Source organism: Ursus arctos, unplaced genomic scaffold (assembly GCF_023065955.2).
Source record: "Ursus arctos isolate Adak ecotype North America unplaced genomic scaffold, UrsArc2.0 scaffold_22, whole genome shotgun sequence".
In the NCBI taxonomy this organism is placed as follows: domain Eukaryota; kingdom Metazoa; phylum Chordata; class Mammalia; order Carnivora; family Ursidae; genus Ursus; species Ursus arctos.
This window is the reverse complement of record NW_026622897.1, coordinates 44,656,010-44,674,196: the sequence shown is the minus strand read 5'-3', so window position 1 is coordinate 44,674,196 and position 18,187 is coordinate 44,656,010. Positions and strand designations below refer to the sequence as shown.

At 38.4% G+C, this 18,187-nt stretch overlaps 1 protein-coding gene across 5 annotated transcripts in view; it reads right to left on the bottom strand.

The window, feature by feature from the left end:
- Positions 1–18,187, bottom strand: part of DLG2 (discs large MAGUK scaffold protein 2) — a 1,327,559-nt gene that overhangs the window by 1,061,694 nt on the left and 247,678 nt on the right. For 3 of the 5 annotated variants that reach the window (XM_044390952.3, XM_044390941.3, XM_044390943.3), the window contains exon 1: positions 2,135–2,246. The exons of the other annotated variants lie outside the window; for them this stretch is intronic. In XM_044390952.3, the coding sequence (XP_044246887.1) occupies positions 2,135–2,194 (60 nt within the window). In that variant the 5' untranslated portion in view covers positions 2,195–2,246. Of the gene's footprint in view, positions 1–2,134; positions 2,247–18,187 lie in introns of those variants that run through there. 5 annotated transcript variants of the gene reach the window in all.

The window sequence follows — 18,187 nt, the reverse complement described above, 5'->3', positions numbered from 1 at the left end:
CAGACTCCAGTGATGAATGATAAGAAATCCTTAGTGCTCCCCATGACCATATCCCCTATTCATGCCCCGTGATAGATGATCACACCATCTATTCAACCTTGGCAGACCAAGTGATTTCTTAATAGCGCCTAGGGTAGAGGGGGAGCCCTGCAAGAAGGAGTCTGAGGAAACGACTCAGGAGCAGCAACAGCATCTTTTAAAAACTGGAGGAGTTTCTCCGCCCCCTTTCTGAGCCCAGAGGTTAGGTTTCAGAAAGTTCTTGCTGTTACTATATTGTTTTCCCCTTCAGTCTCATTTTCAATCCATGTACATTTTGCTTTGGAGTTTGCAGTGCTTTTAACTGCATGGCCTACATTTTTTTAATAACAATTTTTAAACTACAATGATTTAAATTTCACGTTATAGAACAAAAGCAAAGTAATGAATCATGGAACATAACATCAAAAACTAAGGATATACTGTATGGTGACTAACATAGCAAAATAAAAATTATTTAAAAAAAAAGCAATGACCTATTATGGGAACTTCACAACAAAGAGAATGAAAAAATAAATGTATGATCTTATGTTTTAAAGATAGCCACCAACAGTATATTAGTCTCTTATATATGTATTTATTAAGAATAAGATGATATTATACATATTATATATAGTTTTTAACCTGCTATTTTTTTAACTGAATGAGACATCAAAATTTTCTTTCATTAAAATTCACCTCAATATAGTTCTGATGGTTGAACTCTCCATGTTCCAGCAATTTCTTGTCAGGAAGGAGGGAGTAAAGAAAGCTCTGGAACTCCAGAAGTTGGCCTGTCTGTTCACTTTAACACCTGTACTCACTGTTCCTTCTTTTTCTAAAATAGGGTGACAGCCAGTCAGAAGTGCACCTTATCATTTGTTGATTTGTCTGTTTGCCTAAAAAAATATAGTGCCAATCCTGTGAACTCAGTCTGGGTGCTTCTCAAGTGCCTTCCTCACACAAAAACATGGTTTGTTCCTCATACAAGTTATCTCCAGGAAGTATGAGGCTAACAAAGGGGGTATTTTCATGGCAAATGAGGTTACCAAAAGTAATGGCAGGCTGCGCACAGCAAATAATTTACCAAATAGTGTATGTTCCTCGTGGACTGGAGGAGGGGCTCTGTCTTTTTCATTCTTATTTCTCTCAGGCCTACACCAGGGATTAGCCCATAAAAGACATTCGATTAGTCAATGAATTGCTTGTTGAATAAATGAATAACTAAGTGAACGAACATAAAAGAGCAGTTAAAGAGACTAGACAGAGGATGATAAAATTTTCTGACCCTGTTACATTAGTTTTGTGGAGAACGAAGTGAGCAATGGAGAAAACAATGTAGGATTTAGTCAGAAATCTAGTTTAATATGTATGATAGCAATACAACTTTACTGATCCTCCTTCCTTGTCTATCAAAAAGTCACAATAACAAGATGTCCTCATAGACCCGCTATGCTAATCAAATGCTGTGACACCTGGAACTGCAAGGTGACGTAGGGCCTCAGGAGACCACAACCAGGTTCAAAGTTTATGCTACAACAGGCCATGCTTCATTACCAACTACACCCACCCTGGCCCTGACACACACAACACACAAAAAAGCAACATAACAATAAAACAAAATGTAAGTTTTTAAATGGGTGCCAAGGAAATAAGTATTACCTGTTGCTACTTCAGGTAGCATGACATAATACAGAAATGATGGGCTTGGAAGACAAACACGGGCACAAATTTTGGTTCTGCCACCTCTTAACTGTATAATTCTGGATAAATTGCTAATCTATGACACCATCTTTTTCTTTGGTAAAATTCTTTTTTTTTTAAGATTTTATTTATTTATTTGAGAGAGAGAGAACAAGAACAGGGGGAGGGGCAATGGGAGAAGGGGAGAGAGAGCATTTTAAGCAGACTCCTTGCTGAGCAAAGAGCCGGACACCCTGAGATCATGACCTGAGCCGAAATCAAGAGTCAGATGCTTAACTGAGTGAACCACCCAGGTACCCCTTTGGTAAAATTCTTATAACAGCTCATACTCCTTAGGATTATTAAGAGAATTAAATAAAAAGAAAGGATAAAGTACCCACCGTACTAGATGTTCAGCAAGTGTTATTTCACTTACCTTTCCTTGCTGCCCCATCCTAGTCCCTGCCTGAACCAGCAAGGGGAGTATATTATTCATTCTCAACAATCTTGCCTGAGGCCTTGCCCACTATCAGACTTGAATGCCAAACTGCCAAACAGAAGTTTGCTGTGTTGAAATATTTATACCGGAATTCAAACATAGGGACCTGGAGCAGTTTCTATCAAAAGATTTGCAGTTGTCAGGAAGAACAGCGGAGATTCAGGAAATCCTGTCAATGTTGCGTCTTTTCCAAGACAGAACCAGACAAATTCTCACTGATCATTTCACAGAGGTAACTCTAACCTTCCAAAATAATATCTTTAAAATCTGGGGTTATTTTATCATGTTCGAGGGAAAAGGTTATTGTAAATAAGGACCTCTATGGAAGCTTCTAGTTTTGAGATCAGCTGACATAGCAAAACAGTGTTCCCTTTCCAAGTAAGACTCCCTGAAAAGGAATGGATATCCCAGAACATATAAATTCAATCTCATTTTATAAATATTGCTGAAAGAAACATTTACAACAGTAAAGTGACAGCTCGAAGTCAGATTTGAATTTGAAGTGCTCCAACTCCTACTCAGTGAATCATGTCTAACCGTGGAGACAGATCATCTAAGAATTTTCAAATCATGCTTCTAACCCAGTTAAGCCATCCTTGAAAGTAAACGTTTAAATTATTTAATAACTGGAGCGTCAGGCTTTGTGGCTTGGGCTTTTTCCTTAATCTTTTTGGATGCTACTAGAAGTCTGGCCATATTTTAAAGTTCTTCCTAGTGCAGAAAAAAACAATACTTCCAAATTTCCACCTCTCTTAGTTTTATTGCAGGCAAGCTCCTGTCTGGGTAATAAAGATCTTTCCTGATTCACAAATAAAAGAAGAGATTAAATGTACACTTTCTTCATAACTCAGTAACTGTGGAATAATTTTTAGCAATTCCAGTTTTCCACTCATGGCCAAGCTCCTGAGCCTCAAAATGAACTCAGCTTTTGAAATGGAAAAAAGAAGGGCTAGCTACACAGAATTCAAATGACAATGTTTATGATCCATGTATGTTAACAGCATAGCCATTTAAGGAAAGTCTGGGGCTATTTAACCACCATCATTCTGGCCTCCCTCCAATCAATTCTCCACACTGCAGCTTGAACAATTTTTCTAAAATGTATAATTGACTGAATTACTTGTTTGAAATCCTTCAATTGTTCATCTTTGTTTTTAGACTAAAATTCAGAGTTCTCAGCCTGTTATACCAAGCTTTTCTTGATCTGGTCTTAGCCTATCTTTCTCAATGACATCTGTAACTCTTCCTCTTTTCCTCAGATCACTTATTTTAGCCACATGTAACTACTGGCCATTACCATGACTCCCCTGTGCCTTTTTGGCTCATTCTCTATGTCTGGGGTATTACTACTCTTCCCACCCCTGACACAAATAAAGTATCAATAAATATGTGTCAAATGAATGAATGAATGGCATGCTCCTTCCTGAGCTGTTCTTTGGGTTTTGCAGGGTGAGCCAATGCTAAGCAAGCTCATGTGCCACAAGCATTACGAGTTTCAGAAACACGAACTCTTCTCTCAATCTGATTCCACAGGCCCTTCAATGAACAGTGTAAGAGGTGTAAGAGTAGAAAATGGAGAAATACCGAATAACCTCAAAACCAACAAGGGCATGAAGAGGTGATAGAGACGGATTAGAGGAGCAATCTGGAGGCTCAAAAGAGGGACAAAGTAATCCAAGGGGCCACTGGAGGGGAAGATAGGAACAGGGGCCTCTGCACAGAGCAAGCAGTTGATCCTTTTGAGGAAAAGAAGCTTTAGTATTAAGAAGTTCTTCAGAAAAAAATGAAAACAAAAAAGTTTTCTCTAGCTCTTCCCAGGCAGCAGACATGAGAGACACAGGGTCAGCACATTCAGCCTCAAAGCCCACAGCCTAGATGTAGCCCATGCGATGGGACTATTGGACAGCTGGCAGGAAAGCTGAGGCCACCTTTCTGATGAGTTCTCTGTTCACCACCCACCCTCCTTTGGAGCCAACAGTGATGGATTTTGTCACCTTTGCCTTTTAACCTGGAAACCCCACATCCACTGTGGTCTTGGTTTCTTGCCTAGCAAATGCTTAAAGAGGAATGGAAACAATATACAGATGTGCATGGAAAACTGAAGCATTTAGAATGTTGAGGACCTTGCTCATAATAAATACCTAATCCATATGTGGTAATTAGATGATTTGAATTATAAACATATAAGTATAAGCTATTTCCTCTTCTTTCTCTCCAACCACGTTTCTCCCATTATTTTGCTTAGAACCGTAACCATGAAGATAAAAACACACAAAGCACTTATTATGTTCCAAGCATGATACTAATGTCTTCACACACATTTACTTCCTTCAAGAACTGTCATCTTCCTCATTTTACAGACAAGGGAACTGAAGATGAAAGGGGTTAAGTAACTCTCCCCAGGATGACACCCTGAGAAAGTGGAAGAGCCAGGATTTGAAGTCGGGTCCATCTGCCTCTAACATCTGTCCTCTTAGCTACCACACTCGACCATCACAGACAGTTAACAATAAATAGTGTGTTCCTTAATTAAAGAGTAAATGAGAATAAGTGAAAATCCAGTGACAAAATGAGAGAATCTCTGCTTCATCATGGTCTGAGGAAACCTCAGACACTGCTCAGGCTAAAGCCATGGGAGAAACTATACTGGCATTCACTGAATGATTAAGTGGAGTGTGTATGTCATCACATGTTGTAAAAGTTAAAGGTCCACATACAGCTATTGAGTCTGTCATTTAAGTAGCACAGAAAAGGTTGCAATCACCAGGATTTGCAAAACTGTACTCCAAAGCCTATCCTTGACATGCGTGCATATGTGCGTACATGCACACACACCACACTTACACACTTGACAACCTCTTTTTTATGCCCAAACTTCTAGAAGTCTATTTTCTCTTTGATACTGATATCAACATTGAATATACCCACATCAGGGAATTCATCATAAACTCTGTAAGGTTTAGTAAAAAATTATATTACCTCATTTTGCTTGGTTATGTCCATAGTCCTCTTCAAATCTTAATGCCTAGAACTTAACATTCCACATACACAAGTTTAAGAAGTGCTAAACAATAGTACAGTTGTGACATTGTTGACAAAATTAAGGTTTAAATTCTGATTCTGCTACCTACCAGGTGTGCATCCTTGCTGAGTTCATTTAACCTCTAGAACTCTGGGTTTCCATCTCTGTCAATTGTAAAGAATAATATCTGCCTTACAGAATCATTGGGATGTTTAGAGATAATGTTTGTAAGATTTTTACTGTAGTTCCAGGTACAAAATAGACACAGAAATCACAGTTTTTACTATTCTAGACAGAGGAAAGAATATTTTCCTGTTCTGGTATGCCTATTCTGTACTGTCACACCTGACACATTTATTATGTAAATCTAAATTCAAATGTCACATCATTCATACAATTCATACAATTAACATTTATTAAGAAACTACTACATGACATTTACTATAGCCAGGTACTGGGACAAGAAATTAAATACCTAGTTCTTCGTCTCAAGGAGTGCCCACTTGAATGAACAGGTTAACAGAAGTGTGGTTAGTGCTCAAATGGAGAAAGTTCCATTGGGCTTTGAAAGCCAGAGGGCATGATATAAGCATGGGGAAGGGTCAGAGAAGGCCATTTGGAGAAGGTTTCAAAGAGCATCCTATACAAAGATTACAATGGGAAATACCAAGAATTCCCAACACCTCCACTCTCAGGAGGTGAATCCACTATATACATGGTTTATCTCTCTGTCATAGCATAGTTCATACTGGACAGAATGACTGACCTGGCTCTACTTCTAGACAGTGAACAACTTGGGAGCAGTGGCCATGATTTTGACTAAGATGAATTTTCAGTATCCACCATAGGGTCTAACACAGAGAAGGGGGTTGATAAATGCCCACAGAAACTGAAATGAATTATTTTTAAGATTTTGTTTATTTATTCAACAGAGATAGAGACAGCCAGTGAGAGAGGGAACACAGGCAGGGGGAGTGGGAGAGGAAGAAGCAGGCTCATAGCGGAGGAGCCTGATGTGGGGCTCGATCCCAGAACGCCGGGATCACACCCTGAGCCAAAGGCAGACGCTTAACCCCTGTGCCACCCAGGTGCCCCGAAACTGAACTGAATTTGCGTGGACCTCTGAAACAGCAGGTGATTAAACAAGCCTAAAAACTTAAAACCTAACCCTGGAGGGGCAGAGGTTAAGACCAACTGCTTGGTATCTAAGAGAGTACAGATGGGGCAAGATGGCTTCACTTGTTCTTGTTGAGGGAAGTTTGGATTCAGAGCAAAGAAATGCCAAAGACAAAAGTGCCAGACACTACTCTCCAGATACCGCATCTCTTTTTGTGGTCTGTGATTTTACTCTGGTTTAGATTTGAGGTCCATGGCGCAAGATGATTTTTATGTGGAACTTTTGGTTTACAAAGCAGCCTCTTTGAAACATGGCACCCAGCACAAATAAGAGATAACAATTCATTTCTTGTAGGATTTTCTAGGAAAACGTCAAGTTTTTGTGAGGTTTAGAAAAAGGTAAAAATTCAAAACGTGAATATAAGGTTCTTTTAGCCTCTGGTAATGACATCAGCGGTTTTCTTAACTGCATTGCATTCTGTCTGGTTTCTCAACCTTATGTTTGCCTTGGAGAACTGAATGGAAATCTCTTTGCCTGGTTGGCTGATTTCATCTTTGATTTAACAGCTTTAACCTCCACTTTCATTTTGATTCAATATTAGATATGCTTGTTCAATCCACTATCTTGAAATCTTGCCAGATTACAAATAAGCAATTTCATCAAGAGTAATACAAATAAGCAGAACATAAGGAAGAACATCAGTTGTGACCTTTGTTTAACCTCTTGCATGGTCCAAGTATGTCCTTTGCCCCAACAGAGAGGTGAAAAGGAAATATAAGTAGGTAATTTTATTTTAACTAAAATTCGATTGGTACCACTGACAGGTTGGATAGGAGATATGAAATCAGCATTTAGTGTGTATCTACTATATGGCAGGCACTATCCCTTAGCAACCTGATAATATAAGCATCATTCTTACTTTTTCAAGGGAAGATGTTCATACTCAAATAAGATGAGTAATCACTTAAGGTCAAAAAAGACAAAATGATAGAGCTGGCTGGCATATGAACCCCTTTGTTTATCTGGCTCCAAAGTTCACACTTTATCATTATAAAATTTAGCTTAAATTTAATCATAGAAAGAACAAAAGAAATCAAATATTTCAGACTCCATAATTTATCACAACATAAGATTGCTTTTATCTTAAGAAATAATTTATTGTCATATTTTCACATGTATACATGTGTTCAGCAAACTATAGTTTTGATCAGCATGCCATTGGTGCTGCACTAATGGAATTCCAAGATAAAACTTGATGCCTTCATTAGCTTGGTTGGATGTTATCACCAACATACTTATATTGAAATATTGAAGATAACTCAAGGACCTCCATTACTGTTTCAGGAATATACAACCTGAGGCCCAATGATAAAATCTAAGACTAACCCGTGTGATCTTAGATCATACCTCATGAATACAAACAGCTTTAGGGCTTTAGCCTTCTCTGAATTTTTAATTTAGTTATTCTATCAAGCATATTATCAGTTCCTTCTTATTAGTTTGTGTGTCCCCCTTCAATAAACTAATATTGTAATAACCACATCCCAGATCCCAGAATTTGGAGAAAGTTGCTCATTTTTGACACTTCATTTTCATATAATCTAAGAAGGAGTGTCATTTTTGGAAATTGTTCAACTGGCCATAATTTTTGTTTCATTGATTTTCTGTTTTGGACTAAATATATTTTTTCATGTTTCAAAAAATGGCAATATAATCATAGTATATTCCAGATATCTGTTTTTAGCTAAAAAGTGACCTTTTGATTATGTTTATTTTGCAAATCCAAAGAATCATTAAGGGTTCTATAAATAAAGCATAAACAAATAATAGCTCCTGGTAACTTATAATATTGACAGCTTTAATGTTTATTGTAAAGGTTTGCTTGACCTCAAAGTTTTAAATTGTATGTAGAAGCATTTGACCATTTCTAGGGCACTGATGAAATCGTTAGGCTAATTACACTAAAACCCACTTCGAGGCTGTCTGTTTGTCCATCTACTAAGAGCTGCTGGTGGGCCTTTGGATGCTCAATGTCAGTGACCCTCCCGAGAGCCAGACCTGTTTCCTGAGTTCTCTTCTAACTCGGTATTCAATCCCTTCCTAGACTTAGACTGTCTCTTCCTCCCAGATTGCTCAGCACCCTTCTTCCCAGGGTTTCTTGTGCCCTCCAGCCTGAAAGTGGAGTGCCCTCATCATACCTCATTTTATTACTTCCTCCAAGATGAGCCTTTGAACTTTTAATTCTATGAGTTTTTTTTTAAAGATTTTATTTATTTATTTGACAAAGAGACAGCCAGAGAGAGAGGGAACACAAGCAGGGGGAGTGGGAGAGGAAGAAGCAGGCTCCCAGCAGAGGAGTCCGATGTGAGGCTAGATCCCAGAACACCGGGATCATGCCCTGAGCCGAACGCAGATGCTTAATGACTGAGCCACCCAGGAGCCCCAGTTCTATGAGTTTTACATGTGATCACTTTCCCCTATGGCAAAACAAGTGGGGGAACCAAAATGGCAACAGGCTGAAGTGGCAGAGTATCTGAGGTCTTAAGAGTTCAAAGTCTATGGTAACTTTTCCTTGAGAGCATAGTAGAGTAGGTAAGAGCACACGCCTTGAACCCAGGCTCCCTGGACTTGAACCCCAGATTCTGCCTCTCAGCTGCCCATTTTTACCAAATTATTAACTCCCCTGTATCTCAGCCTCATCATATGTAAAATGAAGGTAATAATCCTTTTATTTTTAAAGGATCATGTTGAGGATGAAATAAGGTAATCCATATAAGTATTTAGAACAGTGACTAACCCATAGTAAGCACTCAATACATATTAGCTATTATTAGCTACTATTGATTCCTCTCTGAGATGCCCTTCTCAATTGCCCTTCACTTTGATCTTTGGAGGTGGGCTTCTGAATCCACCCTCAAACCAGCTCGAAGCCTAACGATGAAACAAGCTGCACATTCCCAGGAGGCAGTCAGCAATTCTGAAGTGTTCCATACTTGGTGTACCTCTGTGCGTAAGCTTGGCCTTGACTTAGCTCCCCTGGGTACTTCTCCAGTGAGGCAGCATATTTTAAAAGGCTCTAGAGCCAGGATTCATGGTTGGAAACTCTGACTCCATTCTACTTCTTCCTAGCTGGATGACCTTGGGGAAAAGCTTAATCTTGCTGTGCGTAATATTAGTAGCTAATTCATAGGGCTTGTATGAGGATTTATTTAGTTCAATGTTTGTAAAATTCTTAGAACATTACTTGCAAATGATAAATTGTAAATAGGATTTGGTTAAATAAATACCAGTTCCAATTAGGAGAAGTAGAAATGTCAATTTTTGTCAAAGAATGAAATTATGTGTGGGGGGATGGGTGTATTAAGAAAGACTGATTCCTTTTTAGGTTCTTATAGGCATCTGAACAACTAAAATTTGCTCCTAAATGACTCCTAAACTTCCTTCAGTGAATTTCAAATTAAGAGCGGCCTTATGCATTCAACAACTAATGTGGCAAAGTTCTAAAAATAATTCTTATAGTAAGTAAAACCCAACCCCTGCGTCCTTGTATATATAAAATTTTTCTACATAAATTGCATAGGAATAAATTTATATGGGGTATAAACCAAGTCAAAATAAATGTTTCAATAGACTGAGAACATTTATAAGGAGATAAGAAGAGATATAGTTTAAATAACATTCTGCAATCATTTATAAATGGAAAAGATTTCATATTGAGTACCTACTATGCACCAAACAGTAAGTTAAGTACTGGGCAAACAATGAGGGAATAAAAGAGAATATCTGCCTTTCTGTTGTTATAATCAAGAGGGCAAGCAGATAGGAATGAAGAATGATAGGATCCACCAACAATAAAGCAGGAGAAAGAACATGTGCCTGCCTGCTATGCCATCTGCAATCCACCACTAGACCTCACTTGTCCCTCACTCTATATAGTGAGTTGCACCTCCTTGGTTGGCATAAGGGAGAGGGAGACATTCAGTGCTTTTCCTTCTTAAATGTAACATATTGAACTACTGGCAAATGTATGCAAACTTCTAAGAGACTGAGAAATGATACAATGAAAAGGAAAGACAGAGACTTTTCTTTTTTCTATCAAGAAAGCCGAGAGTACCCACAGATTGATTTAGCCATATAAAAAGAACCAAAATAAATGACCTGTATGAAGAAGAGTACTTAAAATAATGCCACAGTTTTTTTTTATTTTTTTTCTTGTCTCTCCAGGAAGACAGTCTAAGCTGGTGGTTAAGGAGAATGAAATATCCTGCCTTCTAAACTTCTCTTCACTCTATTCAAGCTCTGGCCACAGTTAAAACAATTTCTTTTTCATCAGCACATATACAATCTGTTAACACATTTTAAAAAGGTAGATTCTCCGTGCAATTCTAGGTAATGGTTGGCACTTCTGAGGCTGTGCTAGTTACTTGAGGGCTACAAAGGGAGGTGGATAGACTGTGAAAGCAGCCTTTCCTGGCAGGGCCTGCTCAGGACTGGGGCCTTTTCAGTGAATTCACTGAAGCTATAACTTGTCTAAAGGAAACCTCTATAGACCAAAACAACCAATACAGCTTCTGTAACATCTTCTCTCAGAAACAGAAAGAGCAGTAATAATCATTATATAAGCAGTTTAAGCATAGGACACAGAATCTAATGACCTGGCTCTATACTTCCCAGATGTGTTACCTTCATTTCCTCACCTGCAATGCTAAGGGGCCAAACAGATTTTGCTTGTAGGAAAATTCATAATGCAAGTTAGTGAAATCACATGGTATGTAGTAAAATGTCTTACATAATTATTATTTCCTGAAATATGGAAGGATGTTTCTCTGAATCTGGGAGAATCTTTCCTCTTATACCTTGAGACCCAAGTCAGAGCACTAGTCACTTTGGGTTTTTTTTGTTTGTTTTTTAGGCCAACATTTCTATGTAGAAGAATATGCTTATTCTTTTCAAGTTTTCCTTCACCACCAACCATAAAAAAATATCTTTAGAGCAAATGAGCATTGAAGGCTGCTTCTCATAAGGTAATGTTAGCTATTCCTTAAATATGACAAGAATAATAACCCTAAGAACAACCAGGTGTTAAAACCCTACTCCATGTTGAGGCATTGCACCAAGTAGTTTCCATATGCTACCTTTAATTCTTGTAATCACCCACACAAATGTTGTTAATCAGCACCAGTGTGTGAGTGAGCAAATAAGCTCATAGGGTCAGTGTCTTACTTATCGATGCCCTGCTAGTAAGTGGTAGATTAGGAATTTGAACCCAAATCTGCCTGTTTCTAAAGGTTGGGTATTTGCTTCCTCACTAACTGGCTTACTGTATGTATAGATGCAATTATATTAAGACTCAGGAAACAATTCCTGAGTTTTTCTGAGAACCAAGGAGCTTTTATAGAAGGCTCATTTGCACACAATAAGCCTGGCCTATTGTTTTACCTAAAATGACACTCAGCCTGGTTCAGAAGAAAGAGGACTTCATATCTCTGTGAGCAGCCCCCAGGATGAAGGTGGTTGCTTCTCATCCTCCTTCAGGAAGAGATTACCTTGACTTCCCTGTCTGGCAAAGTTTTCTTTCAGAGAGCCTTGAAAATATAGGGTGAAAAAGCACCAAAAAGCATATGTAAGAAGTCTTATTGTAACAAAACAATTTTTGTAAGTAGACCAAGAAAACAAAATGGGGAGAGTAGAGAAAGAATCATTCTTCTAGGTACAAAACAATGAGGGTAATGTGAGTCCCTGAAAAAGGTGTAGGTAAAGCAGGAGTTTTGAATCACAAGGCCTCCCTCATACTTTGCCATTGTTTCAAGACATAGAACTTTTCCTGAATTTGAAAACTGCAGTCCTAGGGAAACATATAGCTTTCATTTACAGGAAAATCATACTGCAGCAAATTCTGGATTATCTTTGCCCCTGCAGAGTTGCATTAAGAGAGTTAATTTCCTAGGATGGAAAATTTACTCACTGACTTCGAAACCATGAGCTTACCCTCCAGGCACTTCTACTTTCAAAACTGAGTAAGTTGGAAGCATTCAATAATAAGGAAGAGGGAAATGGCTTTGGAAGCAGATAGGCTTAGTTCATATCCTTGTTCCCCAGTACTAATGGTGTTCTTGAGCAAGCTTTTGCATTTTTCTGAACTTCAAAATACTGTCAGTGAAATGGGAGGTTTATAATACATACCTCTTAGTATTTTTTTCTGAAGGTTAATTTCTAAATGAAATGATACATGTAAAATAACTATCAAAACATTGGTACATAATAGGGCCTAAATGAAGATTACTTATTTTTGCCTAAAGCCTCAGGAGCAGATTGCACCTCCCCTCTTTTGAGAGTTTGAGAGAAGTACCTATTTTACACAGACATCAGAAAGTGAATACCCACAATCATATTTAGTAATGACTTTCCATAAAGTGAACACTGGAGGTGAATGTTTCCCGTGCTTTATTTTATTAATTGCATGTGCCCCCGTACATCATGTCTCCAGTGGCGGTGTCTCCACCTCAGGGATGAACATAGGAAATCTGGCTCCTACCATTCAAACCAATCCACTAAAAAGCACATGATAATGACAATTTGCCACATTTCTTCTACAAAGATAGCAGTGTAAGACATCTTCTTGAAAATTTACAAGAGTGTCAGCTCTGAAATCTCTAAAGCTTAGGGGTTTTTTGTTGTTGTTGTTTTGCTTTGTTTCCTATGGACAGCAAAGCTGTGGTCCTTAAAATCCCCAGGATAAGGACAAGAGAATGCTAGACTCGAACTATCACTGGCTTGCAGTGGCTAGCAAAAACTTATGTGACTTCAGATAATCTATGCACATAATGGATGGGAAAAATAACCCCTTTCTCCTAAACTCCAGGTTCTTTAAATACAAATAACTCAGCATAGATCACTTGACACTACATGGTTTGACCACCTCTGTAGCTGTAAATGAAAAAAGAAAGTTGTCAAAAGCATTTGAATCTAGCAGGAATAAAGGATGCCAGTTGCTTATGGAAGCTGGCAATTAAGAGAGTGTCTGTGGGTAAGCAAAGCAAGCAGCTTCTTGACAACTTCTTTGGAACTTAATTCTTTGGAGTTTACTTGATATCTTTGTCAGGACCAGGCAGGGGGTGAGAATAACTTCTGCAGACTTCTCATCACCCAGGAGACAGGCACAGCATGAACCACTTGGATGCTTCAGTCTGACAGAAACAACCAGAATCCAATGTTTTATAATATATAAACACCTTCCTGAAACCAATGGCCTGGAATTTGGTTTAAAAACAACTAGGGGAGCCTAGGTGGCTCAGTCTGTTAAGGGTCTGCCTTTTGCCCAGGTCATGATCCCAGGGTCCTGAGATGGAGCCATGTGCGTGTTGGGCTCCCTGGTCGGTGGACAGTCTGCTTCTCCCTTTCCCTCCGCCCTGCTCATGCTCACTCTCTCTCTCTCTCTCCCTCTCAGATAAATAAATAAATTTTTTAAAAAAATAAAGACAACTAGGGGCGCCTGGGTGGCACAGTGGTTAAGTGTCTGCCTTCAGCTCAGGGCGTGATCCCAGCGTTATGGGATCGAGCCCCACATCAGGCTCCTCTGCTATGAGCCTGCTTCTTCCTCTCCCACTCCCCCTGCTTGTGCTCCCTCTCTCACTGGCTGTCTCTATCTCTGTCGAATAAATAAATAAAATCTTTAAATAAATAAATAAAGACAGCTAAAACCAAGACACCTGGGTGCCTCAGTCAGTTAGGTGTCTGACTCTTGATTTTGACTCAGGTCATTATCTCAGGGTCGTGTTATGGATCCCCGCATCAAGCTCTGTGCTGGTCATGGAGTCTGATTGAGATTCTCTCTCTCCCTCTCCCTCTGCCCCTCCAATGCCCTCTCACCACCCCCCACAAATAAATATATAAATAAATAAAATATTTTAAAAAAATAAAAACAACTAAAACTAAAAACCTCAGAGCACAGGATTTTCTATTCAAAAAAGGAAAATTCAAAAGTAAATCTATTAGTCAATCCCTGATAGTATTATATACTTACAAACTTTTCTTTAATTAAAACCATTAAACTTGTACTGCCAAATATATGTGATAAGCACTACGCTAGGCTCTGAGATGCAAAATATCACCTGACAGATAGCTAATGAGAAGGTATCGTTTCCTCACATATTAGCAGAACAAATTATAACTAAGACACATCATTGAGGGGCTCACAGTGTTTGTCTTTGTATGTGACCTTTGTGTGTGATGCTATTAAAAAATGAGACAGATCAATATTAAATAATAAATACAAATTTATAAATTCCAGAGATATTTATAACACATATATTACTAATATATAATTTATGCTTGCTTTACATAACATACATACATAAATGTATGTATTAATGGCATAAAAAGAACTATAAAAGCATAAAAAAGGAACAATTACTTTTGCCTGAATGAATTGAGAAAGGTTTCACACTAGAGGTACATTTTACTTCTACCTAGCAAGGTAAGTACAATCTTGCCAGTTGAAGAAATAGCAGAAGAGAATGCTTTGGTCAGAACAATTCTTCATACACATGTTCTTAAATAAATGATGCCAATGATACCTCCTCTAGGTCTACAGCTGCAATCATCATAAAATTGATATTTATTATGAAATGAGTGATAATATATCTTTGACGAGAATTTACTCAAGGAAATATATAAAAGACAAGCATTCACCAAAGGGCACCGGTATCCAAGAGTGTTTCGCCATAGGTGAGTGGATTCAGAAGAAATGCTGGTTCTTCCCAGCCTAAAACCAAGGTCCAAGGAGGTGAAATGCATATGACAAATTGAAACCTAAGGGCAAGACTCTCGCTTCTTGACTTCTATTTTATTTTGTTTCATTTCTTTCTCTATTATACCACACTGCCTCACTTCAGGGTAATTACAATTTCTCTTGAATAGATTAGTATATTTTCCAACGCAACCAAAGTTAATAAAATGTAAATTTTTACAAACAGGCACTTAGGATTTTCTTTGGTTTCTCCTCCAATGAATCAGGCTTGGAACCACAAAATACTTTGGTTAGTTAAGTTTTACATCTGGACCATCTTTCTTTGTAGATTTTGTTCTTTGTTTTCTTCCCTGCGTCTTGAATAATGCCATGTATTCCAGAGTTGCACAAACCTTTGAGATCTAGAATATGACTGTTAAGGAGTCTCTGATGAAAGGAATATTCAGCTAATTCCCTAGTAACAGTTTTTTTATAGAGTGCCACAATGTACAAATGTGCCACTTTCAAAAAAGGTTATAATAAAGCATCAAAATGAATTGTGATATTCAACAGAAAATACTCATTTCTGATAATGGGACCAACTCAACATCCTATAGAATACAGCCCCAAGAGGTAGATAGTAGGAGTTAGGGAGAAAGGCAGCATAATGAATAGGGTGGTGAGAACGCCATGTATTAAATAAGAAACCCAAGTGTTTGGATTGGCATGTTGATGAATTAGGTGCTAATATAAAAAGCCACTCACAGTGGCTGTGATTTGTTGAGCTAGTCAGTGTTTATATTATGTTTTTAAACAGGGAAATCAAGGTGCTGCTTTTTCAAGAGGGAAATTATACAAAATATTCTCCTCTTTATTTGATAGACGGTGTTGCCTTCTGGAGCTAGCCTGAAGCAAAATAGTGAGGAGGGGCAGATCCTGCCTTTGGCCCATTTGGTGTTGAGGTTCCTCTGAGACAGCCTGCAGCACGGCCCGGAAGGCATGCTCTGTGCCTGCAACATTTGTTTCTAAGGCTTCCAGGGAAAATCACAGAGCCACACAGATCTGGAGCTCCTATTAACCTATGAACTCCAAACTCAGACTTGCTCTTAAAGCTCCTCAGTAATTCTAGGGTGTGACTATAGGAAGCTCGCCTTTCTCATTTTTCTTCAGAGACTATCCCAACCACCACCACACATTCCAAGTCCCCAACATCATCTCCTCTCTTCTCTAGGAAGCACATAGGAGGCACCAAGCAGGAGTCCTCTTAGCTTCCAGTTGATTTTCCCTATGTGGGGGCTCTCGGTGTAGGCATTCCAGTAACCTCTATTCCAAAACAAATGTACTCCAAGCTAGGAATCGCACCTGTCCTTTGCCACTTTCCCAGCAAGCTCACTTCTTTAACTACATCTTGTTCCTCTCTTGTAAGTTTTCCCTTTGTAGCTGCTCCAAAAGTCTGCCCACATTTGCTCCATTCCTTCCACACCTCTCACTTTTTCCTTCTCCCACTGCAGTTGGGCTTTCCCTTATTACTCCAACGAATTGATGTGGGGGAGGTCACCAATGACTTCCTGATGACCAAATGCAAAAGAACCATCTCTCTCTTTCGTTGTAGGTATTGAGAATATAGGAGTTCTGGCATGAGACCGGACATTTTAATTATTGAAGTGAGACTTTTGTTGAGAAACTAGACATTTTAATTACTGAATTGAGGTCATTATTTAGAGTTAAAAGGTTCAGAAAAGCATGGGCCAACTGGAGTGTTCATCCAAAGCAAAGGATAGTAGGAGAGGCACTGAGAAATTAAGAAACTTCCCAATAATCTAAAACTTGTAAGTAGCAGACCTGGACTTTAAGCCAGGAAGCTAGACTCTTGCTTGCTTAACCTCTCACTAAATTGCTATTTGTAGTCTCTTACATTTTTATTTACTTTTTAATAACGTGCTTCAGAGGATTTTCTCATAAGTACATAGTGATCTCAGTGTTTAATAGCTGCATTACATTCCATTGTGCAGATAAACTATAATGGTGTATTTAATCAGTCACATATTGATGGGATATTTTCAGTTTTTGCTATAACAAATTATGTTGCAATAAGCTCCCTTATAGATATAATTTGTGTGCACTTGTGGAAGTATATTTGCATGAAAAATCCCTAGGAATGGAATTACTGAGTCAAATAGTCTATACTATATGAAAGTGATTGATACTATCAAAATGCTCTCCAAAAAGCTTGTACCGATTTGGATGAAACTAAACATAATCTTACTTGATCTTTCTGAGCCATTTGACTTTGTTGACTTCTTCCTTCTAAATGCCTTCACTTTCATGGGACCATTTTTTTCCAATTGATTCTCCACCTCTCTGGCTGCTGTCTCTCCATCTTCTCTAGGGCATCATCTTCCTCCATCCTCTCCTGAAATGCTGAGTATGCCCAGGGCTCAGTCTTTTTGTCTTTGTCTATAGCCCTCCTCAAGCAACTAGATCCACACCTATTGTTTCAAATGTGACTTTTATGTGTTGAAGTTGCCTGATAATTCTAGCCCAGACCCATCTTCTTGGCTCTAGATCTTTGTATTCCACAGCTTTTTAAAATATCCTCCCTTACACACTTCACTGATAATTTGATTTCAAATGCCAAAAGCTCATTTTATCATCTTTTCCTTCAAACCTGTTTTCTCTTCTAGTCTACTGTGACAGTGAAAACCATAACGATTCAACTAGTCTCCTGAGACAGAAGCCTGTGCACTATTCCAGATTTTCTTCTTTAGTCCACATATCCAAGTAATTACCAATCATTCCTAAATCTACTTCCTCATTAACTCTCATATAGCTCGCTTTCCTCTGTCATTTCTGATTGGGCTATCATAAAGATCAAGAAACAACAACAAAAATAAAATACACAAGCTCACAAATGTCTCATTTTGGAAAGAAATGACATGTTTACAATATTTACTCTTCTAGGAACATGAGACATTTTCTTATTCAAATCTTTTATGCTTCTTACTAAAATTTAATCACTTCTTTCATAATCATGAGACCATCATTCTTCTAGGCCAACCCATCTTTATCTTATTTTCCTTCTAAAATCCTCCAGCTATATATTAAACCAGTCTCTACTCATAT